The sequence below is a fragment of the Callithrix jacchus genome, chromosome 10 (genome assembly GCF_049354715.1).
Source record: "Callithrix jacchus isolate 240 chromosome 10, calJac240_pri, whole genome shotgun sequence".
NCBI lineage: Eukaryota > Metazoa > Chordata > Mammalia > Primates > Cebidae > Callithrix > Callithrix jacchus.
In genome coordinates, this window is record NC_133511.1 from 45325874 (window position 1) to 45352786 (window position 26913).

At 35.5% G+C, this 26913-nt stretch overlaps 1 protein-coding gene across 2 annotated transcripts; it reads right to left on the minus strand.

Annotated features, from left to right (window-relative positions):
• Positions 1-209: 209 nt before the first annotated feature.
• Positions 210-26831, minus strand: KDM4D (lysine demethylase 4D). 2 transcript variants are annotated; one of them, XM_035265219.3, is made up of 4 exons: positions 26472-26831; positions 24800-24894; positions 8393-8474; positions 210-2711 (listed from the first exon to the last, which is right to left on the minus strand). In XM_035265219.3, exon 4 carries the CDS (start codon positions 2353-2355, stop codon positions 784-786), a length of 1572 nt encoding a protein of 523 aa, XP_035121110.1. In that variant the 5' UTR covers positions 2356-2711; positions 8393-8474; positions 24800-24894; positions 26472-26831; the 3' UTR covers positions 210-783. The 2 variants fall into 2 exon arrangements, with proteins under 2 accessions (XP_035121110.1, XP_009005467.1); XM_009007219.4 differs by lacking the exon at positions 8393-8474.
• Between the last annotated feature and the right edge of the window lie 82 nt (positions 26832-26913).

A 26913-nucleotide genomic window follows, 5' to 3' on the forward strand; every position in this document is an offset into this window, starting at 1 on the left:
ATTTCTTTATAGCAATGTGAGAATGGACTGCAACCCAGCCCCCCTACCCAGCCAGACAGCCATAATGCTACAACCATCCCCTGAGCTCATTCACCACCACACAATGCCATAAACTTTTTCAAACAATTATGAAGAAAATTACATAAAGAATAATCTATACCCACACTCATAAGCACACAGGTTGAAAACACAATATTTGAAATAAAATCAGATTTCAACATTTTGGTTACTTTTAATATTTTTGGGAACAAATACTGGTGACAACACATTTTAAAGTACATAAATAACTCAGAAAATTCATATCTTTTATTCTGGAACTCTACTGACCTTATCTGTAAAAAGGGCCTAGTTTTACAAGAAAAAGGGGGTAGGGAGGGGAAGAAACAAATGGGGAGACTGAAGAGGAATCAAAGCTCAGGATTCTTCACAAAGCTCAGGATTCTTCCACAGTTGGTCCAGAGGATGGTAGTTGTGTATACTAGGTTACACTAACCTTGGCAAAACCTAGTTCCCAGACACAAATGTGTCCAGTGGATAAAACCTCAGCTGCAGACATAGATTTTAGTAATACCCAAAGACATTCCAGGGGCCGGTAGGAAGAACAAAATATGGCAAAATTGAAAACTACCATGGACTTGGCAGCATCCAAGGGCATCACCAGAGGGCCTCTTTCATGCATGACCACAGTCCTGCAAACTCAACCAAAGTTCTAGGATGTAAATGTAACCAATTTCATCAAATTTCCACACAGCAGAGCAGTAGATACAAAGGCAGCCCATGGGCTTAGGGCACAGAAGTCCAGCTGCACCCAGAAGCCTTAACAGGATGCTGGAGCCCAGGGCTCAGTGGTACAGGCTTGTCCATCAAAGCCCCATCCTCAGGCAGGGGCTCAGGTTCTGGGCCCAAAGCTGTGCATGTTGTACCCAGCAAGAGGGGCCTTTTGGCTGGAATCTGGAGAGTCAGCTGCTGAGCTCTTAGTTTCTGAGGAGGGCGACCACGACCACGTCTGCCATTTGACGGGTGGATAATCTGTGCAGATGGACCAGGGGTGGATGATAGAGTTGACCTAGGCTTCTTAGAGCTGTGGACAGCAGCCGCTCTGGGCTGCGTAGCAGTGCCACTGACTGCAGATCGGCGTGGGAGTGAAGAGCACACAAGGGTGTGGGAGCGAGTCCCACTGCGGGCAGCCATTGGCAAAGGGGAATGCCGGGCCCAGTGGGGCGAGAGTTGTCTCAGGCCCAACTCTGCTCTCCTAGGCAACTCGACTTCCTTCTGGGTGTTCAGCTCTTGGCTGGCTAGTACTCTGGGCTCCATGTGGTCCACAACTGCCCGGTCTTGCCCACGTTTCCACAGCTCATAGCGCTCGGGTTGCAGGATGCGTACGAAGGCGTCCATGGAAAAGGTCACCCTCGCCTCCCCACAGCTACACTGAGAGGCCACTTTGCCATAATCAATCCATCGTGGAGTGGCAAAATTGATGGCCTCTGCACAATTGAAGCCATGATTGAAGCCTGCATGATAGCCATAGGGAAAAGTCACCATGAACTCCCCAGCCTCCTGAGTCATGCGATTAAAAGGAATCCCGTTCTCTTTGAGAACTGTAGGTGAGATGAGGGCTACCTTGTGGCGCAGGAAGGCCTCACAGCCTCGGGAACTGCCTGGAAAGAGCTCCCTGGCCAGGCGTTCCAGGCGCTGGCCATGTTCTGGGGGCACTGCGTACCAAGTTTTGGGCTCCCCAAGGTGCAGGTAGTTGATGCTGTAAAGGTCCATGTCCTCCGTGTGCCAAGCGAACGTGGTCTTCCACATGCCAAAGTACAAGTAGGGTGTATTGACGCCTTCTATGACAACCCCACATTCCTGCTCCAGCAGGTCCTGAATTGTTCCCAGGTGCCCAAGATTCCATTGTTTAGTGTTTTCATCAAACAAGGAGCCACTGATGTCAGCACCATAAATTGGTGAATTATAGATGCGGTTCTTCCAGTATTTTCGCTCCAAATCTTCGAAATTCAGGTGTGGTGGAGTCCGATATTTTTCACTATTTGCCAAATGGCGATACTCCCCGACGGTCATGGCTTTCTTCTTTTTATGGTATTGAGTAAACACCCCTGCCCGCCCAGAGGCCATCTGCTGGAGGGGAGTGGCTATTAAGATTTCACTGATATTATCATAGGTCTCTCTGGCTTTCCATTCTTTCGGTGGAATTATCTTAGCCAAGCCAGCTCTATGTGCACCTTGGGATTCCATGTAAGCAATATATTTATCAAAATCATTAAACTCTTCTTTGGTTGGATAAAATATCATTATGTTACAGTTTGGATTCTGGGCACAGTTGGCCTTAGACTTCATACTTTCCATTTAATTACCAGTAAACGCCCAGTGTTTAGGTATGTTCTATATAGTCGATGATGTAGGAAAATGCTACTTTAAAATAAATTGGACTGGTGTATCTATGAGGTAGCAGGATCTACCAGCCTAAGCCTACTTTTTTTGCAAATGAGATGATAATCTTTCTCAGGCTTGTTTATTCACCAGGGAGATTCCACTCTGGGCTGCAACTTTGCCCAGGCATTGATGTTAGCTGACCCTGCAACTCTTATGTTTCAGTTGCTGCCGGGCTCTGTCTTCTTAAAGTCTATTGAATTACTCAGACCTGGGCAGGGAGGGGGTGACCCAAATGTAGCAGAGTATGTCCTCAGTGTTTAGTACAAAATCTAAAAGAAAGAATACACAGAGGTTGAAAATTAATATTTGGTAAAAATTATTAGGCATCTATAAATTAAATGCCAGAATGGAATACTAATATTACAAAGAGAAGTTAAAATTTTATAAGATTGATAATTAAAGGGTGGTGTGGAAATGGAACAGTGAGAATTTTCATACCCTACTACAGAGAATATGAAGCACTATAATCACTTGGAAAACTATTTTGATGGTAGCTTCTAAAAGTGAACATACTCATGTGCTGGGATCCAACTGTTCCACATGCCTAGGAAATGTGTATGGCTGTGTGCTGAAAGTCACATCCAATAATGTTCGTAACAACATTGTTTCTAGTAGCCAAACACTGTAAACAACTCAAATATCCATCAGCAATAAAACGAATAAGTATACTGCAGTATATTCACACAACAGAATACCACATAGCAATGAATATAAACAAAAGCCACATGAAAATGCAGTTTTATAAAGATCAACATTGAGTAAAATTATCAAGACTCAAAAGAATACCTATTACATAATTTCATTTATATAAAGATGAAAAGGAGGCAAAGCAATCTATGTTTGAATCACTTTTAGGCCTTTCTAGAGTGTAGTAATCTATGTTTGAAGTCAGAGCAGTGGCTACCTTGGGGAAAGATGAGTTGCTGTGGAGGGGGCCTTAAGGGAAACTCTTCAGTAAAGTTAATCTTTTCAGAACCTGGGTGCTGGTCTCATACCCATCAGAATGGCTCATTGTGATAACTCATCAAGGTATGATGATTTTCACAAATTTCTGTGTGTTCATTTACAAATACAGTTTAGGGTGAAAAGCATTAACTACAACTAAGAGGCATATTTCATTGCATTAAAAGGAAAAGAAAGAATGACTAAAAATAAACTATACATTCAAATGATAAACGCAGCAAATTAGAGTTAGATAAAAAAGAATGAATGGTACAGAAATAACAAAAAATAAAGATGATGTGTTTCCTTAACTCATACTATGGGACTTTGCAGTATTTGTCCCTATCCCTTGCACAACTGGTAGCAGCCCTCTACAGACCAATCTAGCATGACAGGAATTTTCCCCATAGAGAAGGGCCATTCAAAAGATATGAAGAAAGCAGATAGTAAGGTTCCAGGCAAGTATACCTCAGTGAGAAAGGGATAAGGTTGTTGATGGGTTGAATGGAGAATGAACCATTAAATCTATCCTGGATAAAAAAGGAAATGGGAACTTGAGGGAGGTTTGTGAGCTAGATTTCTCTATTTGGTCAAATAATTATGTTAGGACACTAGGAAAGGGAAGCTCAAAAGAGATTGGGATGCTTGAAACAGATTTTTTAAACTAGGGGCAGTTTTTAACTAAGCACCTATTTTACTGATATGTTGAAATCTTTCTGAGTTTTAACTTTATGCTATTATTCAACTTCAAACTGTTTCTCTCCTCCTACATTCTCCCTCCCAAACTTTCCCTTCTTTCTCAGTTCTTAAGTTCCACTCCTTCCCAAGTATATGAACTTCCTTTAATGTCCTGACAAAACTGCATGTCTGTCATATCCTGTAGTTCTTTTGGCAGTTATCACTTCTACCTTATATAATGTGAACAGTGTCACTTACTTAGCACTTCATTTAGCCAGGCCCCTTATTAAGCATTTTATAGTATCCCATTCAAAACTCACAACTAATCTCTAAAGTTGGTACTATCATTATCCCCATTTTATGAAGGAAGAAACCAAGGTATACAGAAATTTATAATTAATAGCTTGTGTTTTCAGTGTCTAGAATTATGTCTTTGCTTGACTTATCTTCCATATAAAAGTATTTCGAGAACATGATCTGTGTCTTCTTAAGCATTGTATTTTCCAAGGATATTGGTATCTTATATATTGCAGGCACTCAAAACATTTTTATCACATAATTAAATGAGTTGGCACACATTTCCCTCTCTCTCCTCTTGATTATACCCATCTTTCTTACTGTTCTCCCTCCCCTCAGGGGAAGAGAAAACACTGCTTTCCAGGGCTGATTTCTCCATTTGAACTCCCTAAATCAACATATCTCACTTGCTCCAGGACTATGCTCAATTAAATAATCAGTTATCTTTCTCTTTATTAAAACATCAGTCATCAATCTCTTTCCTAATTTAAGCTATTGTCCTTACTTTCTCTCTCCTTCCTCTCAGCCTCCTCTCTCTCTGCCTGCCCCAACCCCACCACCCACAAACCCCAGGTTCTTGCCCACACCTTTCTACTGACATTGTTCTTTGTAAATCATCAAACTGCCTCCCAAATTCTGCTCCAGGGGTTACACTTCACCTCTCCACACCACTGGTTCACAGAAAACCTCCTCCTTCCTCTTAAAACTTCTCCAACCTCTAGGGCACTGATACTTCTTTTAACTCTCTGGTTCTTTTCTTTCTCCTGGGTTCCACCTCCTCTTTTTCCCAAAACATGCAGACATCTCAAAGTTAAAATTTCCTCTCTCTTAACTTTCTTTCTTTCTTTAAATTTCCTATGTATAGTCAGGGCTTCTGTTAGTATCACAGTTTCCCTTTAAAACTGCTATTTATTGTCACAGCTTTCTCCAATAACTGACTCTCTCCTAAGTTTCTGCTAAGTTTCTCACTCAGTCCCTGAAAGTCAACTGGTTTAATACAAATTGTTATCTTTCTCCTGAAACTAAGTTTCTCCTTTAGCTGTCTTTATTTCTACCAAGGGAAATATTGTGTTATCATAGTCACCACTGACTATTACATCTCCCTTTTCCCAGACATACAGTCAGTGCCTGTCAGAGGATCCAATAACAGTACAGAGGCCCCAAGGACATCTGGACACCCCAGCGTGTGCTCACTTTATCTTCCTTATAGAAGAACCCAAGGATCCAGCTTGCCTTCCTCTCCTACTTAAAGCTGTCACTACTCAAGAGAGACATTGTGGATGTACAAGTGACAAGATTACCTGTATCATATGATAGTTTCCCAATTTCATTCTAATTTTTTAATCTTAAAAATTATTCTACAATGATTTTATCATAAATTCTTTATATTTTAGAATATAAAATAAAATGTTTCTTTTTTTCTATTAGAAAGCGTATTGTAAAGAAATGAAAAGAGAAAAGTGAGACAATTTAGAAGGATAATTAAATATCAGAAACTTAAATACCACATTGAGGGTCTTTCTCTCAAGAAATAACAAAATGCTAACTATGAAAATCACACAAATCTCCATTTCCTTTTGAATAGACAAGTAAAATAAGCTTTGGGTTGAGCACTTTGTATTTGTTTTATAACTACATTATTTCTTTGCTACAGTTCTAAGGATTCTAGGAAGAATGATGCAATGTCTCCTTATACATATAGTCTTCAGCTGTTGCACATCAAAAGGAAATACCACAATTTGTAAGTGTGACTGTGTCCAAACAAAACTGCTTAGAATTTGCCAGGTACAATGACAGAGTGATCCTTCAGTGTTCTAACCAAAAGTGTCACTTCTCTATGAGTCTTCAATGGTTGCTTTTGTTGTGAGACTACTTCTTGCTTCTTTCAACTGGAGCCCCAGCTACCAGTAGAGAATAATTACACTGTCACTTGATATTCTTGCATTTTATCCTTATCCACAGTAATCACAATAAGGCAGAATTCTTCATCTAAGAAAACTTGACAGTTCTGACAATAACAGAAAAGTATTTTCTTCTTATCAGAATAACTTAAAAAATAATACCAGATCCCCTGAAATTAATGGATTTCTGGAAATTAAAAAGTCTTTCTTTGGGTCTTTTAGAAATAATTCCTCCTAAGCTTCTTGCCGTGTATGTGTTGCGGGGTGTTAAACTAAGGAAATTAAGAAATGAAACTGAGTAAGTTTAACAGTCCCTTTCACTGCAGCCCTTGCCCAAATTGTAGGACAACAGGACAGCCTGTTTGTCTTTCCTGTGGCATGTGTATTTCAAATCTATTACTTCAAATGGGGGATTGTTGACAAAGTGCCTCAGACATTAGCCATTGTGTCTTCTGACAGTCAATATCTAAAAACTATGTTTAATCAAATTTTTTTCTCAGAAAATCTACTACTTATTTAAAAGAATTTATAAGAGCAGTATAGTTGATAACTGAAAAAATTCTACTCTATGTAGACAAGTGATTAAACTTTCCCCCATTAGTGGACAGCTATTTTGTTTTCACTTTTCCATAATTATTACTAATCACTTTTACTTAAATATGCAGTCTGAATTTCAGTATCTAAAAGAATACATCCCCTAAAATATTGGTTGAATGAAATTTTTTAGATTAGATACTTATACATGAAATTACGTTATATAATTGAAATATTTCAAGATCTTTAATACACATTGCCAAAACATATTTTGCATCCTCAACACTAACCAACTTTACTTTGAAAAAATATATATTTTACTAATTCGTTAAGTTAAAAAGTTAGATCATTTTAATTTACATTTCTTTGATTTACCACTAAGCTTGATTTTGATTTTTTTCATAAATATTAATCATTTGGATTTCATCTTATGTATTGGTACATATCCTTTGCCTGTTTTTTTTTCTAATAGGGTCCTAGGGTGTTTTTTTTTACCTACTTATATAAATGTTTTATATATATTAATTACATGAATATTTTACATATTAAACTATTTTGTTAGATATGTTAATAGGTTTTTTTTTTTTTTTGCCAGTTTGCTATTTCTTTAACTTATATTTCTTTTCTTTTTTTTTTGAGATGGAGTTTCACTCTTGTTACCCAGTCTGGAGTGCAATGGCGTGATCTCGGCTCACCACAACCTCCGCCTCCTGGGTTCAGGCAATTCTCCTGCCTCAGCCTCTCGAGTAGCTGGGATTACAGGCGCGCACCACCATGCCCAGCTAATTTTTGTATTTTTTAGTAGATACCGGGTTTCACCTTGTTGACCAGGATGGTCTCGATCTCTTGATCTGGTGATCCACCCGCCTCGGCCTCCCAAAGTGCTGGGATTACAGGCTTGAGCCACTGCGCCCAGCCCCAACTTATATTTCTTTAACAAAAATGTTTTTGATATACAATGGTTTATTTTGTTGAATTTATATTTTCTTTTGCAATGTTTTTCATGCTTTTCATGTTTAGAAAGTTATAATACTTCCCCATCTAGATGAAGATAAATATTATCCTACAGTTTTTTCCTTTGTATATGTCAATTGTACCTTTAATTCTGATTTTAATTATACCTTTAATTTGGAGAGAGGGGTTAACTTTTGAAATTATTGCATGGGTATTGGTGTGAGCATGAGGATTATAAATATGATTCTTAGTTCTTTAGAGATGACCTGTTCATTGTGTGTGTTGTTTATTTTAGGTTGTTTCTCTGTCAATGTTAATAGAATCTTTTCTTTAAACCATATTCTTAAATTTTATCAATCTAAAAAATAAAGTTTGTTAATTCTATTTTTTTTTTTTTTAGTTCTTTCTTTGATTTCATCTACTCCTTTTCGTCCAAATATTAACTCCTCTTATTTGGATATTGGACCTCTCATGGATTAGACCTCTAATTTTTACCTCTTTTTTTTCCCCTCCCAATTTTCTGTTCCTTATCACTACATTTTATTTTCTGAAAAATGTCTTCATCTTTATCTCTAAACTTCCTTCTCTTTGTCTTTTTCATTTCTCCAATCCAATTTTTAATTTCCAGTAATCATTTTTGTTACCTGAGAGTGTCTGCATGTATGTATATTCCTTTTCTTTCTTATTGTCTTATTCTTACTTCATGGGAGCATTTCTTCTATCTCTCTAGAAATACAAAAATTTCATTCTCAGCAAACAGACAGAAGAACAGAAAATCAAACACTGCATGTTCTCAGTCATAGGCGGGTGCTGAACAATGAGAACACATGGACACAGGGAGGGGAGCATCACACACTGGAGTCTGTTGTGGGGGACTAGGGGAGGGACAGCGGTGGGTAGGGAGGTTGGAGAGGGATAACATGGAAAGAAAGGCCAGATATAGGTGATGGGGGAATGGAGGCAGCAAAACACATTGCCATGTATGTACCTATGCAACAATTCTGCATGATCTGCACATGTACCCCAGAACCTAAAGTACAATTTAAAAAAAATACTAAAATCTCAGTGGTTTTTGAAATTCTGTTTTGTTTTTCTCCTTGCATGCTGTTTCTTTGAAATTGCCTTTTGTTCATTTTATCTTTCTTTTTTTGCTTTGGTCTCTTTCATATTTAAGGCTTTCCTCAAATGTCTGATGGCCTTTAGTATTTGCTTTATATATAAAAGTACAGCACAAAAAAGGCACATTAGAAGTTCAGGACACATGAATAGTTTTAGTGATTATGCTTCCCTGCATGATGTTCTAACTGGGCTGTTTCCTGGGTGAACTCCTAACACTGGTATTTCTAGAGTTGGTCATATTCAATCTAAAAGATGCTTCAATCTTTCTCTAGGAGGGTACAGGTCTGACTTTCCTACCAAATGGCAAAAGAGACTACCATTCCTAAAAGTACCCTACTTGTAAAATTCACTTAATCAACTTGTTTTCCCTATGACAACCACACTCTCAAAAGTATCTGGAAATTCCCAGTCCAAAGACCACCTTTTTCCTGCTCTAGAAAATGAAGCTCAATCTTCTGTCAGGGTGGAAGAGAGGCCATTTATCCAGCTGCTTACAGTTGGATGGGAACCTAGGGCTCTGTTAGACAAATTTCAACAAATTCTCCTTAGCCTCATTTTAGCTGTCACCCCCAGAGGTACCAAATGCCATGACATCCTAAGCTTTTTGGGTTCTGTAGTGACAACTGTGTTGCTTCTTGGCTTTCTTCACTGCCAATTTAGGATTCAACTTTCTAGTGTTTGATAAATCAGTTTATACTTGTCTATCTGTTTTCCAATTTCCAAAACTGGCCACCACCTGTTTTACTTTACCATTTTCTGTCTTTGTAAGTTCATTTCTTAAAACAAAAATCCTGTTACTGTCACTTTAGTGGGGTTTGGAAAGGGAGCAAAATAAATGATTGTGTTTAAACCGTATTTTTATTGCTTTCTTGTTTCCCAAATTTATCTCTCAATTGTTTTTATACAAACTTAGTTTCAGTCAAGTACACCTAATCATTGTCCTTGAGTCTATGCTTTTCTTTCCTTGCTTCATGTATCTCTTCCTTCTCTTTTCTAAGTCATAAACTCTGCCTTTTTGACCAATCTGAGGTTCTCCTATATCAACGATCCTTCTATACCAACCTCAGACTTTGGTGAGAATTTTATCTTCTACACTCCATGAGTGCTATTAGCCTGGGCCATTTATTTGGTGCTTATTACAATCTGTTGAGATGGCAGCTCTCCAGAATGTGTCTTACTTGACAAGCAGCCTTGATCTCTAGTGGGCACCTGTCTTAAGGTAATAACATCTCTTCCATGAGATGTGTTTGCTTCTCTCTCCAAAATAGCTGCATGTCTCTGACCCAAAAGTTTTAATAGACCTTTCTTGATAAGCTTCATGAAAAAAGGAGGGTAAGGCTAGGTGTGGTGACTCATGCCTGTAATCCTGGCACTTTGGGAGGCCAAGACGGTAGGGACACCTGAGGTGAGGAGTTCAAGACCAGTCTGACCAACATGGTAAAACCTGTCTCTACTAAAAATACAAAAATTAGCCAGGTGTGGTGGTAGCCTATAATCCCAGTTACTTGGAAGGCTGAAGCAGGAGAATCACTTGAACCCAGGAGGCGGAGGTTGCAGTGAGCCAAGATTGCACCATTGCACTCAAGGCTGGGCAAAAGAGTAAAACTCCGTCTCAAAAAAAAAAAAAAGAAAAGAAAAAGAAAGGAAAGTAAAAGGGTAACTTTTCCTGTACCCTTTGTGCCTACAAATGCCAATATTTGGTGTGGACTTCCTTTTATGAATATCCAGAGGAATGTAGATATAAAGGAGAAAGACACATGGCTGCAAGTATCAGGCATGAACAGCACAGATTAAACTGTGACATAAAACCCAATGTTTGGGATGTCGCCTTTAAATCCAGCATCTAAAGTATAGCATTATTATTTCTTTGCGACATATAATAAATTGAACATGGGATTATTAACCTCATTCAAATTATCTTTATTCTTATGTGTTGCATGGATACTGTGGCAGTAACAGTGGTATTTGGCAGCAGAGAGAGGCAGGAGCCAGAAGTCTTCCTGAATCCATCTATAAGGACACATCACTGCATTGAGTTTTAAGGCATCACCTAATAGATGCTTCTTTGGATTGTCAATAAATTTTAAATACATGTCTTGAGTGGCATGTAAGCTGGACTTACATGGACTCTCCCAGAGATTCTGTAAACTGCTCAATAACTTTTTTACCTTTAAAAAAAATCCCCTTTGGCCTAAAGTGAATTCTATAGTATGCAGCTAAGGAACCCTGATTCACGCATTTCCCCTCCCTCATTCCCACTCTCAAAAGCAATCACTCACATATTTTAGCTGTTTCATCTATTTTGTTTTTCCTGTATTTCTAGACTTTTCAGTTTTAGATATTGTAGACACTTGTATTATAAAAGATGTAGTTAGTTCTCTTATGCCCCACATTGACACACAGACTTTTCCTAGCTTTCTCTTATACAGCCATATCAAATTTTTAATAAAATCAAAGCTTGAATTTTTGTCAGGCAAAATTAGTCACAGATGAGTCACGTAGCATACTATAATTGCACTTCCATTAGTGTATAAATTTTTATTTATCCTGTAGTTAATAACTATCTCATTCTTACATTTGCTTGGCTTTATACTTTATATTAATTCATTCCCAGATTCATTTCCAGAAAGGTAAATATCTTCTAAATGCATAAAACAGATCTGGTACTGGATCAGATTTCTTTTCTCAGAAATATTCTTACTGAGTCCTCAGATGCTTACTTGAATCCAGACTGATTAGTCTTTAAGTTGTTGCATGACCTGAATCTTGAGGTTTCTAGTATCATAATCCTGGGGGTCCCCTTTCCCTCTCTATTATGTTAGATCCTGATTTCCCCCATCTCAGTTTTCTTCCTGATTTACTCCCTTGTGTTGGTAAAGCATATCTATCAGGAGCAGCCTTAGAGCTTCACTAGAGATTAAGTATCTCACAGAATCTTCAGCAGGACCAGAGACTAGGGTTTGGAGACGGTGTATCCAGGAACAATACCCAGATTACCCAACAAGCAATAGTTAGGTATTCATATACATCCTCTGGTCAAAGGCACCAAAGACTCTGAGCAAGAGACATTTCCAATTAGAATCTAAGCCACTGCTGCCTCTGAAAGATCACTGTCTCTCACTACCCTACTCCAGGAACAGATTCTTCATGAAATCTACTTATTTCTTTACATTATAGTTCTCTAGAGGGATGTCTGATTGGAAGAGCCCAGGCCACATGTCTATGCCTTAACTGCAATAGATGCTGGATAATTGAGTTTTGGCTCTGATCTTGGTGAGACAGGGATCATCATGTCAGAGGTTTACCAAAAAATAAAAAGGGAATGTTAAAGTTATTGGATGGCCACAAATATCATAACACTTTCCTAAAGTTTGCATATCTGAGTCTGAAAATGCCTTTTTTCTATCCTCACGCTTTTTCAAGATTTTCAAGACATTGTTCTGCTGAATTCTACCTTCCAGAAGTCCAAAACCTGTTTATTGTTCCTTTTTGTAATCTGTCTTTTCTTTCTGAACACCATTAAGGTGTTCTTCTGCTCCTTATTTTCTGACATTTCATTAAGATATAATTGGTCTTCTTGTCAATTATTGTGCTAAAATTTTCAATATAGAAACTCATGCTGTTCCTTGCTGTGAAATTGTCTTACATCATTCCTTTGACATATTCCTTTCTACATTTTCACTTTTCTTCTGATTGATCCTCTCATTTTCTTTACTCTCCATTTCCTAATGCTTGTTCTTTTGTTAGTTTCCAAACCTTCTGTTAATTATATTTTTAATTTCCAGGAATTTTTTTGTTCTCTGAATATTCATTGTTTATTTCTGAAATTTTCCATGGCTGCAGATTTTCTATTCTCTCTCTAGAAGTATTATAATAATGTTTAAGTTTTATTTGCTCTCTATATTGTGTCTGTTTCCTCTAAATTCGCCCTTCCAGAATGTCTTGGTTTCTGTTTTTCATGTTAAACGTTTTCCTCATATGTCTAGTTACTCTTGGCTTGTATTTGAGTCAGGCACTAAAGAGTTGTGTTTGCTATGTATGACTGGTAGACATCACTGAGAGTGCTCCGACAGGAACCTATTCATTTCCTTTGAAGATGGGGGCCCCTGTCCGTAGCTGAAAGTAAGAATATAATGAAAACACTATAAATTTTGTATGTTTATCTCCTTTGAAACTGGGGCCCAGGAACCTGTGGTATCTGAGTTTTTGTATTTGAGAAACAAAAACCTGCACTCCATCCAGCCAGAACTAAAACCTTAGTATTTTATCAAATTTGCTTCGAGTAGTTTTTAAACAACTTTATTGAGATATAATTTACACAACAAAGAATTCATCCACTTTAAGTGTACACTTCAATGACTTTTTAGCATATTTACAGCACTGTGTGACCATCACCAAAATCTAATTTTAGAATATTTCTATCACTTCAAAAAGAAACCTGGTTCCCATTTATAGTCACAGTCCATTTCCACCCCCAACTCCAGACAACTTATAGATTTCCCCACTCTGGATATTTAATATAAATGGAATAACATAATATGTAATATTTTATGTGTGGTTTCTTTCACTCAACATGTTTTTGGAGGTTCATTCATGTTGTAGTATAGATCAGTATTGTTTTTTATGACCAAATCATATTCTATGGTATGGATATACTGCATTTTACTTATCCATTCATCATTTGATGAACAATTAGGTTGTTTTCATTTTGGGACTATTTTGAATAATACTGTTATGACCATTAATATACAAGTTTATGTGCGAATGTGTTTGTATTTCTCTTGGGTAGATACCTAGGAGTATAATTGCTGAGCTATCAAAAACATGGTAACTCCATGTTTAACATTTAAAAAAACTGCTACACAGTTTTTCAAAGTAAATGCAACATTTATAACTAGCAATATATGAGGATTCCAGTTTCTCAAAATCCACATCAATACTTGTTATTGTCTTTTTCATTATGGCAATTCTAGTAGGTAAAAAGTTGTAATTTTTGTGGTTTTTAATTAAAAAAAAAATACAGGGTCTCACTCTGTTGCCCAGGTTGGAGTGCAGTGGTACAATCACAGCTCACTGCAGCCTTGACCTCACAGGTTCAGGTGATCCTCCTGCCTCAGCCTCCCAAGTAGCTGGAACTAACAGGAGCACACCACCATGCCTGGCTCTTTTTTTTTTTTTTTTTTTTTTTTTTGTGGAGATAGGGTCTCACTATGTTGCCCAGGCTGGTCTTGAACTCCTGGGCTCAAGCAATCCTCCCATGTTGGCCTCCCAAAGGGAAGGGATTACAGGTGCTAGCCACCATGCCTCCCCTCATTGTGTTTTCATTTGTCTTTTCTTAATGACTCATGATATTGAGTATCTTTTCATAAGCTTATTGGCCATTCATTTATCTATTTGGAAAAAATTCTATTCAAGTCCCTTGCTTATTTTTTGTTTCCTTATTACTGGGTTGCAAGAGTTCATTATGTGTTCTGGTTGCAAGTGTGTTCTGGTTACATTATGTGTTCTGGTTACAAGATCACATTTGAAAATGTGGTCTCCAGGTCTGCAGGTTTTCTTTTCACTTTCTTGACTAAGTCTTTTCAAAGTGCACAAATATTGCATTTTGCTGAAGTCCATCTTATCAATTTTCGTTGTTGCTTGTGTTTTTGGCTTTGTGTCTAGGAAATTATTGCCCAGCTCAAGGTCACAAAGATTTTTTCTGTTTTCTTCTAAGTATTTTATAGTTTTAGTTCACATTTAGGCTAACAATCTTAATTTTTGTGTATGCTGTGAGATAGAAATACAAGTTCATTCTTTTGTATGTGGATATTGAGTTGTTCCAGCAACAATTCTTATTATTTCTCCATCGAATTCTCTTGAAACTTTTGTTGAAAATCAATTAACCACAAACCTAAAAGTTTATCTTGGACTTTCTACTCTATTCCATTGAACTATGTCTATCCTTATACCAATGTCTAGACTATTACAGCTCTATATTAAAGTCTGAAATAAAAAAGTGTGAGCCCTCCAAATTATTTTTTTTCAAGATTATTTAGACTCTCCTGGTTCCTTTATATTTCTATATGAACTTTAGGATCAATTTTTAATTCCTGGAGGAAAAAAAAAAGCCAGCAGGAATGATGGTAGGATTGCATCTATCTGGAGATAAATTTGTAGAGCATTACCATCTTAATAATATTAAGTTTTCTGATCCATGGATATGAACTGTCTTTCCATTTAGCTTGTTTAATTTAACAATATTTTGTAGTTCCCAGTATATGTCTTGCATTTCTTTTGTTAGATTTATTCCTAAGCATTTTATTCTTTTTGACACTATTGTGAATGGATGTTTTCTAAATTTTGTTTTCATATTGCTCACTATTAATGTATATAAATCAATTAATTTATATATATTGATCTTGTATCCTGCAACCTTGCTGGACTTCTTTTTTAGTTTTAGTGGTTTTTAGCATGCTACCTAGGATTATTCTATACATAAGATCATGCAATCTGTCGATAAAGATAGTTTTAATTCTTCCTTTTGAGTCTGGATATCTTTTACTTTTCTTGCCTAACTACCCTGGCAGTGTAATGTTGAAAAAAGTCATAAGAACAGATATCCCTTAAAAATCTTGCTGCTGCTTCAAGAATTTTTAAGTAGGATAAATAAATATTTCAGATGAAATGGGATTCCCTTTCTGATCTGAATCTTAAATCCTGTTCTCTTTCCCCCTGCCTATAACTACAGTGATGAATTGGCTACACTTTCCATCTTTGGGTATCTTTTTACATGTGTATGTGTTGTGTATCCATCAATAATACTGCTTTGTGTATCTGCTATTTTTATTTTATATAAAAAAATTTATGCTTAATATGCTCATTTACCACAATTTTTATTTTTATTCATTTATTCTGAGAAAGGAAGTGGCTCTGTTGCTCAGGCTGGTGTGCAGTGGTGCAATCTCAGCTCACTGCAACCTCCCTCTCCAAGGCTCAAACCATCCTCTCGCCTCAGCCTCTTGAGTAGCTTAGCCTACAGGCATATACTACATGCCCAGTTTATTTTTCTTTTCTTTTTTTTTTGTAGAGACAGGGATTTGCCATCTTTCCCTGGCTGGTCTCAAACTCCTGAGCTCAAGTAATCTGCTATCCTCAGACTCCCAAAGTTCTGGGATTACAGGCATAAACCACCATGCCTGGCCTTATTTTCTACAATTTTTAAATTCAACATTAACAATTTCAAGATATATTCCTATATACATACATGCACATATGCATATATACGCATATGTATATATACACACACACATACATAAACTATATATGGTCTGTTATAAAAATATATTTTATTAATGTACTTTCCTGTTGGTGGGTATTTACATTAATTCTGGTATTTCCTATTACATTCAGTGCTGTGTGTGTTCTCTTTCTTATATGTGACAATTTATCTAGGGTAGATACTTTGAATTATCATTTCTAAATAATAGAGAAACAACACTTTACATTTTACTAGGCAATGTCAAACTGTTCTACCTAGTGGCTCTCCTAATTAATCTACGTACTAATAGGAGTTTCTGTTTCTCCAGACCTCCAGGTGTATTTGATAATGTCAACTTTTTAGTTGACAATTTGGTAAAATGATCTATCTCCTTTTATTTTATTGTATTTGTTGTTATTATTGTAGTTGTTATTATCATTGTGTGACATGTTTACTGGTAAAGTCAAGTACTTTTTCATTGATTTATTGACCTTTTGTGAGTTTCGGTTTTCTGAATTACCAGTTATATCTTTTGCCCATTTTTTTCAGTTAGATTTCTTTCTATAGTGATTTTTTAAAGTTCTTTAAATGTTTGGTATAATTCTATGTATACTGTATTGTTGCAAATAACTTAGCCCACCACCTCCATTTACTTTATGATTTTTTTTAATATTTGAAAAAATTAAATATAATCAAATTTACTGCTCTTTTCCATTATGGCATGTGCCTTTATCTCATATTTAAGTAATCCATGCCATTCCTTGGGGTCAAAAAGATCACATTTTCTTATCACTGTTTTATCTGCTTTTCACTTTTACTTGTTTTACCAGTTTAGAATATTGTGTTGTTATCGTGAAAAAGACAACCTTTTTTTGAAGAAATCCAGTTGTTTGCCACAATTTTCCACATTCAGTTGGAATCCTTTTCTCACATATGCTAAGTTATAATGTAAGGATGGATGTCTTTCTAAACTCTTGATCTGGTCCATTTATTTATTTGTACATTTCTATGCCAATGTTAGGTTGTTTTAATTATTAAAGCTTTACACTTAGTATTGATAATTGTTAAGGGAAGTCTCCCTGTACTTATTCAAATTTCTTCAGAATTATTTTGGGTATTTATATATAGATTAAAACTTCAGTATTCATTTTAGAATAAATCTGTTATTTCTGTCAAATACTGTTAATTTAAATTGGGAATGCAATGAAATTAAAGAAAATTAGAGGTGATTTTCATAGCTCCTGCATTGATCATTCCCATCTATTAACTGGTATATTTATCCATTTATTTGGATCTTGTTCTATATATATCAATGAAGCTTCAGATTTGCATCAAAAAGATACTGAATCTGTTTTCTTAGATAAAACTTTAGGAACTCTATAATTTTTTTAGTGTACTATAAATGGAAATTTTTTTCTATTAAGTTTTCTTATTATTTATTGATCTTATATCCCTTTTCAAACCTTGTACCTCTTATTTGCTATTAGTTCTATTAGTTTGGTCATTAATTCTAGAATTTTCCATGTAGATATTTTCTACCAAAAAATATAAATATATATCTCTTCTTTTTCTAATAGTCATGTCTCTTACTCTTTTTTATTTTAGAAATAGGCATGAATGGAAGTCTTAAGTAACTAGATATAATCTCTAGCAAAATGTTGAATGTTGACTGAGTTGGTAGAAATTCTACACTCATTTAAGATTTTAAGAAGAGTGGTTCTAAACTTTGACATTAAATTATATTCTATCATTTACCATCTAAGCTGAGACACTTTTGAGAATAAAAGGGATCCAAGGATGACAGACATAAACCAGGACCCTACCGATCAAGCAGTTAAAAAGCAATAGACATATAAAACTCAGTAATCCCAAGCTGCAGAATATATTTTTTCCAAGTTATAGAAAAAGTTTACATAATTGTGGCCATAAAACAAGCTTTAGCAAATGTCAAAGGGTTAAGAACAGTCAGAATATGTTATTTGACCACAAAACAATGAAGTTAGAAATATCCAAAAGATAATTAAAAATTCTCAATTTTATAAAATAAAAAAATACATTTCTAAATAAATCTTTAATGAGAATAAAATTTAAAAATGGGAATTAGAAAATACTTTGAACTAAATGAGAAGGAAAATACTACATTTCAAATCTTGTACAAAACATGTAAATAGTAGTAAAAGGAAAATTTATAAATTTAAATAAATATATAAGAAAAGGAAAAAGGTTAAAAGAACTAAATGAGCTAACCATCCATCTGAGGAAGTCAGAAAAAAACTAACAGGAAAGAAAGAAAAAGAAGAGAAATAATAAAAGAACAGAAATTGATTAAATATAAAGCCAGTATAAAATATGAGGAACAAAACCAAAAGTTGGGCTTTTTAAGAAAAAGTCTAATAAAATTGAAAAGACTGATGAAAATAGGGAAGAATAAAAATAGAAGGCACAAATAAGCCAATATCAACAAAGATAAAGAAGTTATCACTACAGATGCTACAAACATAAAAAAGAAAATAAAGAAGTATGAACAGGTTTATGACATTTTTAAATTTCAATGAAATAAAGTTTTAGAAAAATATAACAGCAATATTGACAAAAGAATAAACAGAACAATAAATATATCCATAATCCTCAAGGACACTGGAGCAGTAGGTAAAACTCTTCCCAGAAAATATACTCTAGGTCCAAATGGCTACACCAAGAAATTCTGGTAAACATTCAAGAAGGAATACTTCCAATCTTAGATAAATTTTCTCAGAGAAAAGAAAAGAAAGAATACTTCCCAACTCATTTATGATACAAATCTGCAACAAGCATACTATGAGAAAAAAAAATAATAGGTCAGTCTCGCTTATGAACATAGATGAAAATATTCTAAATAAAATCTGATCAAATGGATTCCAGTAATATATACATCATGACCCAGATGAGTTTATTCCAGTGATGAAAGGTTCAAACTTTAAAAAATAATAATGTAATAGCACATATTAGCAAATTAAAGAGAATCTCATTAGATGCCGAAAGAGTATTTGATAAAATTCATCAATTCATCATCCTTTCAACAAATTAAAAGTAGTAGGCAAAATCTTAATATAATAAAGTGTATCTATCCAAAACCTTCAGCAAAATCTTACTAATAATGAAAAGTTAAAAGTTTTCCCTTGCAGATCAGGAAAAAGACAAGGATGCTCGCTATCAACATTTTTATTTGACATTGTCCTAGAAGTCCTAACCAACATAAGAAGGCAAGGAAAAAAGAAGGAAAAGAGATAAAAAAGAAAGAAACAAAGCTGTCATTGGCAGATGACATGACTGTATATGTAACAAAATCCACAAGATCTCTGAATAGACCATTTGAATTAATAAGAGAGCTTAGGAAATTCTCTGAATTTAAAATGCCTACATATAAAAATCAATGATATTCCTATACACCAGCAACAATTAGACAACCAAAATTTAAGGAAGATGCCATTTATAACGGCATTAAGCATTAAGTAATAAGTAATAAGACTAATGCTAACAAAAATTCACAAGATTTCTATGAAGACAATAATATGAATATACTTAGAGAAGCATATTAAATTTAAAGACATCCTAAATAAATGGAAAGATGTAACCTGTTAATAGATTTGAAGACTTAGTATTGTAAAAATGTCATTATATTTTTAACAATGTTTTCTTAATCTATAAATTAAATGTCATCACAATTAAAACTCCAAAAGTATTTTTGTGGAATTTAACAATTGGCTCCTGAATTTTATAGTGAAGTTTAAAGGGCCAAGAATAGCAAAGTCACTCTTATAAAAGAGAAATAACACAAGAATATCTGCTCCACCAGATTTCAAGGCCCCTTTTCCATTATGCCATGCACAAAAATGAATTTTATGTGGAGCTATGAAACCTTTAGAAGATAATACCTGAGAATATCATTATGACTTCCAAAGTAGGGACATTCATAATCAAGAAATACCATGCATTAAGCAAAAGGAAAAGAATGATAAACTGAACTACTATAAAATTAAAGATTGTTGTTTATTAAGGTATACCAAAAAGAGAACCAGAGAGGAGAATTGAATTTGCAGCACAAGTAAGTAACAGAGAACTAATGCCTAAAGTATTAAGAAATCATAGAAATCCATAAAGAAAAGACAATTCAATAGAGAGACTTAAACAGATACAAATGGACAATTAACATGTGAATTAATAGTCAGGGAAATGCAAATGAACAATTAACATGTGAATTAATAGGGAAATGCAAACTGAGACCTTAATGATATATCACTATACACCCACTAAATGAGCTAAAATTGAAAAGCTGTACAATGTCAGTATGGTGAGATTACAGAACAAGAACTCTCATCCTGTTGATGAAATGTATATATGAAAAATGCACACACATGCACCTCCGCACATTTACAAAAATGTTCATTGTAGCATTATTCACAATATCCCTATAATGAAAAGATAATTATTAGAATTAACAAGTTATAGTGGGTATTTTTATACAGTGAAACTCTAAGTAGTATATCAGAGCTACAGATAGCATACATTAAGTGGAGAAATAAAGCAAAAACACATAGGAATACATATTCATTTACATAAACATTCTGAAGATTTATATAAAATTTTAAAATTGGCAAGACTGTTACAGAAATGCATACACTGGGCCTGGTGTGGTGGCTCACACCTGTAATCCCAGCACTTTGGGAGGCTGAGGCAGGTGCATCACATGAGGTCAGAAGTTCGAGACCAGCCTGGCCAACATGGTGAAACCCCGGCTCTACTAAAAATACAAAAATTAGTCTGGCGTGGTGGCATGCACCTGTAATCCCAGCTACCAGGGAGGCTGAGGAAGGAGAATTGATTGAACCTGGGAGACAGAGGTTGCAGTGAGCTGAGATTGCACCACTACACTCCAGCCTGGGCGAGAGTGAGACTCCATCTCAAAAACAACAACAAAAAATTGATTAAAAATAAATAAATGCGGCCAGGCGCCGTGGCTCAAGCCTGTAATCCCAGCACTTTGGGAGGCCAAGGCGGGTGGATCACGAGGTCAAGAGATCGAGACCATCCTGGTCTACATGGTGAAACCCTGTCTCTACTAAAAATACAAAAAATTAGCTGGGCATGGTGGCGCATGCCTGTAGTCCCAGCTACTCAGGAGGCTGAGGCAGGAGAATTGCCTGAACCCAGGAGGCGGAGGTTGCAGTGAGCCGAGATTGCGCCATTGCACTCCAGCCTGGGTAACAAGAGCGAAACTCCGTCTCAATAAATAAATAAATAAATAAATTGGCATTTGTTGAAATTTATTTTAGGGCCTTATACCTGATTGCTTTTTTGTAAATATTCAATGTTTATTGAAAAAAATGTATATTCTGCTTTAATTACAGTGAACTTTTTATGTGCAAATATAAATACAATAAGCATACATATATAATACACATATATATACACACATATATATTAGATCAATGTTATTAATTTGTTTGCTTGATCTGCTATTGGAGAGAAATTTATCTTAAAAAAAATCCCACCATGATTGTAGATCTGTCATTTTTCTTTTTCTATTTTTACTTCATATTTTCTCAAGCTTTGTCATTAGCTTCAAACATGTCCCTGATTATAATTTTCCTAGTGGATTTTTCTTCATAACGTAATAAAATGCACCTCTTTGTCACTGTTAATGTTATTCAACCTCTAGAATACTTTTGCTAACTAATATTGCTACATCAAGCTTTTTAAAGAATTTGCCTGGCATATCTTTTTCTATCTCTTTATTTTCTGTATTTTAGTTGTTTAGTTTTAACTATTTTTGATATGTTTGTTTTGTTTTTAATTGTCTTCATAGTAGAACACTGGTCAGCTGGTGAGGTATTTATGTGATTAGATTAGATAAGAGGTGCTTAAACTATGATATTAACCTGTAATCTAGCCTGTACCATCAGCAAATGATATTTCATTTTGAGGCTGTCTCCAGGAAACAGTCTCTCTAAGCCCTAGAAGGTCTTCATTTAAAATCCAGATTTTGTTGGTAGAAGGTTAGCCACTTTATTTTTATATTCTCACTTGTCAAAACATCAAAGAAAGCACTAGCTTTTTATATTAGAAAATGTGTCATTTTCAGGTTAAAAATTTAAAGATTTCATTATTTATATTACTTTATTTTAAAATTTAATTTCTGACATGTGGGCATTGGGTTTTTTTTTGTATTCTTACTAAAAGCCTCAAAGAAATATTTTTAAGCAAAATGTTCATATTTTATAGGCTAATAACTTGGTATATGAGAGTTTAGGGGAATTAGAGAGAGTGATTCAATTGGAAGAGAGAGAGAGAGTTGGATTAGAGTTGTGATTGGATTAGGACTGATTCAATTAGGATTTTGATGGTAAATATAAAGCCTGATCTCACATGATTTTTTTATTTAGAGATTTTCTCCTGAAAGAAAATCATATTTCTGGGTCTTATCGTATCTTCATTTGAAATCAGGATTTCAGACTAGCACAATGTAAGTTATTTTCTCCTTTAAAATATAAAACAGATTAAGGCAATAACTTTTTATATCAGAACACAGTTTTTTCTTTTTAAAACTAATTAATTAATTCATTCATCCATTCATTCTTTCTTTTATTCACTCATATGGAAATTGTTTATTGGGTAGCTATTGGTGCCAGGCATTGTTTTAATGCTTGGCCCTATATCACTGAACAAAACAAAGATCCCTGCCCTTTTAGAACTTATGTTCTACATGGGAGAAACAGAGAAAGAAACAACAAATATAATATAACTAAATTACATGGGGTCATAGAAGATGATACATGCCATGCAATTATGTATAATATAATTTGAAAAAATAAAAAGAAGAAAGCAGGGAAAGGGAGATATGGAGTAAAGAATGTTAGGGGACAGAGAAAGAGAACAGGTACAATTTTAAATAGGGATGCCCAAGGTTGGTTGGCCTCCATTTGAACAAAGACTTGAGTAATACAGGGAAGAATTGCCTTGCCAGAGAAAACAGCTAGTGTGAGGGCCTTGAGCAGGAGCAACAAAAGGAAAGAGGTGGCTAAGAAAAGCAGCAAGTGATGAGGTCAAAGAGGTAGGGGAAAGGATAGACTATAGAAAACCTTGAAAACCACTGCGAACACCTTGGCTTTTACTGCGAGGGTAATGGGGGACCAATGCCATCACTGTTTGACTGAATCTGCTTTTCTTTCAATCCCATCCAACTATGTTATTAATTTTTTTAACTGTTGCCAATCTGAGGCTGTAATGTATAATCCATTTTTAGTTTACTTTCATTTTCCTCATTAGAAGGTTGAGTGTCTTTCATGTTTATTGACTATTGTCTATTTGGAATTGCTTTTTCTGAATGGCCTGTTTATATCTTATGTTGATTTTTTAATTGGGTAATTTGTGATTTTTATATTATGTATATCATTAGTAGTAGTAGTAGTAATCCTTGTATGTTATAGGCATTACAAAATTTATTTGCCAATCTAGCATTTATTGACTTGTCTTTGGCATCTTCTGCTATAAAATTAATTTTTGGATAGATAAATTTTAAAAAGTTATTTATTTTTAAAGCTCAAGGTATTCTGCTTTGATTGAAAAATCTTTCAAATTCTAGGTTCTATAAATAGTTTCTTAAATTTTCTTCTTAGGTTTTTATGGTTTCCATTTTCTTTTTTAGGTATTGATTTTGTTTAAGCTTTAAACTGGAATTCCTATGTTACTCCTACCATAAGAATAATCAGTTTTGCAATCAAGGGCCAAACTACATTGCTTTCATATTTAATTAAATGCCACCTTTGGCATATTAAAATGAAGGAGCATTTTTTAAGGTTAAAATACACTATAACATGTCGAAAAGCTGATAAAAATGATCTGAAAGGGATGGCCTCACAGATCAGAAGAAACAGAAAATATATAGCAAGATGCCAGTGACTATTAGGATCCAGAGCACAAGGGAGAGTTTGGGTCACCTCATGTCCAGTAATACATGGGAATCTGAGGATACAGGAATAGCCAAAGGCAGCTAGATAGATCTGCTGAAAGAAGAGATGAGAAGTCAATGTTTAAGAGCTTCTGTTTTCTCAGAGAAGAATGGGGAGGGAAAAGGAGATGACAGAGGCATGTAGACTTGAAGAAATGGGAATGTGGGAAATTATATTATTGCAGAGGGGGAAAATAAACAATTAGGAGAGTATAAGAGCACTGGCAGGCAGACTTATAAGCCAAACTAGATTTGTGGTAACAGGTTTAAAATTCTTGGGAGGTTATGTGATTTTTGCCAGCTAGGTTAACTGATTGGATGAATTTCAAGATTTTAGTAAACTTAAGTTTCTTTTTCTTAATATTCTCAAACCATTTATGTCAAAAGCTTTAGTTTCAATTTCTTATTAGCACTTTCAGACCATTTAGGTCAAAAGCTTTTAATTTTGTGGATTGATTATATTGTATATTGGTGTTAATGAAATTATAGGGTGGTTATTTGATCTCCATCGGCAGCCAAAAGATTGGATTAGCAGGCTGGGTGTTAAATCAATGGAGGTGATTCACTCTGGGCTAATAAGGACAGTTGAAACATAAAAACTGGGTATTTTCTATAACTGTGTTACCATCTTGCCATTGTTACTTCATTCTTCTATTTCACAGTGCATCATTCATTCATTCATTCATTCATTCAACAAATACTTACTCAGCACCTATTATGTGCCAGGCACTGTTCTATATGCAGAGGATACACCCAGTGAACAAGAGTGACAAGGTTCCTGCTTTCCTGGAACTTATGTTCTAATACAGGAAGATAGACAATAATAAAAATAATATTAATAATAATAATAGCTAACATTTATTTAGCAAGTACTATTTGCTGAGACAGTTCTAAGCACTTTACATGTATTAATTCACTTAATCCTTAGTGTCATACTATAAGTTAGGGACTAGAATTATGCCCATTTTACACATGAAGAAACTAAGGGCACAGAAAGAAGAAACAACTTGCCTAAGGTTACAAAGCTAAGAAAGGGCAGAATTGGAATTTAGAACAAAAATGGGCAGGCTGAAGATCTTTTTCGCTTAATGACTTTCCTATGCTGCCTCTCACACAAGAAACAAGGCAATAAAAAAAGAATAGAATAGATTCTGGTAATGTTCAGTGGTTTGAAAAAATGAAACAGAATGATGTGATGGTGTATAAACATAAGTATTGGAGGGGAAGGAGTGGGAAAATCTCACTGTGATACCTGAGACATGAAGGATGGTGACAGTGATCTTGGGGCACAGGCAACAAAGAAGAGCTAGTGCAGAGGCCGTAACACAGAAGGAATCTTGCCCTGCTTTGTAAAACAGAAATCTCCACTTGGCTGTGTCTAGAGCTTAGTGTGAAAGCAAGTCACTGATTGGAAGTGAAGTCTGGAAGATGGGCAGGAGCCAGACTCCGTGGGGTCTCAGGTCACATTAAGAAATGTAATTTTTATTCTAAGTGCAGTGGAATTTTATACGGATAGTAACACCATCTGATTATTTTTAAAAGATCACTCTCTAGGCTATATGCAGCATTGACTGTAGGATAAAACGTGGCCCAGGAAGATACATTAGAAAAAATTACAATCCATGTAGGAGATGGTGTTGGCAAGAACAAGGGTAGTGGCAGTAGAATAGAATTTGTTAAGTTTTTAAAGTAGAGTTGTTAAGACCTGTAAATGAACTGTATGTGAAGAGTGAAGGTAAAAAAATTTAAATAGGCACTCTGGGATTTTGGTTTGAGTAACTAATATGATGACCTTTACTGAGATGTTTAACACTGGAGGAGGGATATCTTTGGTAAGAAAAATCAAGATTTTCATCTTGAACTTTACGAGTGAAAAGGCTTTTTCTGCTTTTTTTTTTTCCCCTTCATTTAAAAGTTGCAAAGAATTTAGGGATAAGAAAGCATTTAAATTTTCAATTTTGTGAGCTCCTTACATTTTAAACTAAGTTGGGGACGTTGAATTTCCATTTAACAAGTATTTATTGAGTAACTACTATACGTCAAGGTCTACGTGATGATATACCAAGATGAACTAAGCATTCAAGACCTCTGTTCTCAGATTGACTTATTTTTTTATGGAAGGGAGGTGAGACGATTGGTGGGTTTTTTGGTTTTTGGGTTTTCTCCTTTTCGTTGTCTTATTAAAACTTAACACTTGAGTAGCCATCTTAATAACTACACTGTGCTTCTGGCAGTTGGGCCCACCGTTCTAAACGCTGTCGTAAATACTGACATCTCCCCTCCCACAAGAACTAACGTTTTTTAAATAAAAAAATTTTAGCAAACATTACGCATACAACCTTTGCTTTGAAGTGTAATATTTTTGCAGGAATGGTACCTTTATAAAGATCGTGGTTGCCCCGTACTTATTTGTTCTTTCTTCATATCCAATTAAATGAAAACACTAGTTTTTCCGAAGCCCAACTCTCTAGGCTTGTTGGTTCTAGCTCAGGATGGAAGCAGGAGTCGTTGGATTTAAACAGTTTGGTGTAATCCTTTTCCACGCTCTAACCCGCTAGCCGGGGACGTGGTGTCGGCTACCCGGGGCTTTCCGTCCACGCAGTACCGGAATGGAGTCTGGGAGGGGGTCGGGGACGGAAAAGACGGAAGAGACATTAAGTAATTGGTTCTTGAAGGTATAAAATGATGTTTAGGGTCTACTCTAAGGCACTGATTTCAAACGCCCGCCCCCTGGGCCGTTTAGGCCCCGCCCCTTATTGCCCTTACGCCAACTTCCACTTTGGCCTCTGCGGATTGGTTGTTATCTCCGCCTCAGAAGC

Coding starts and splice junctions, on each gene's coding strand:
- KDM4D (XM_009007219.4), bottom strand. CDS start 2,355: ATGGAAAGTATGAAGTCTAAGGCCAACTGTGCCCAGAATCCAAACTGT.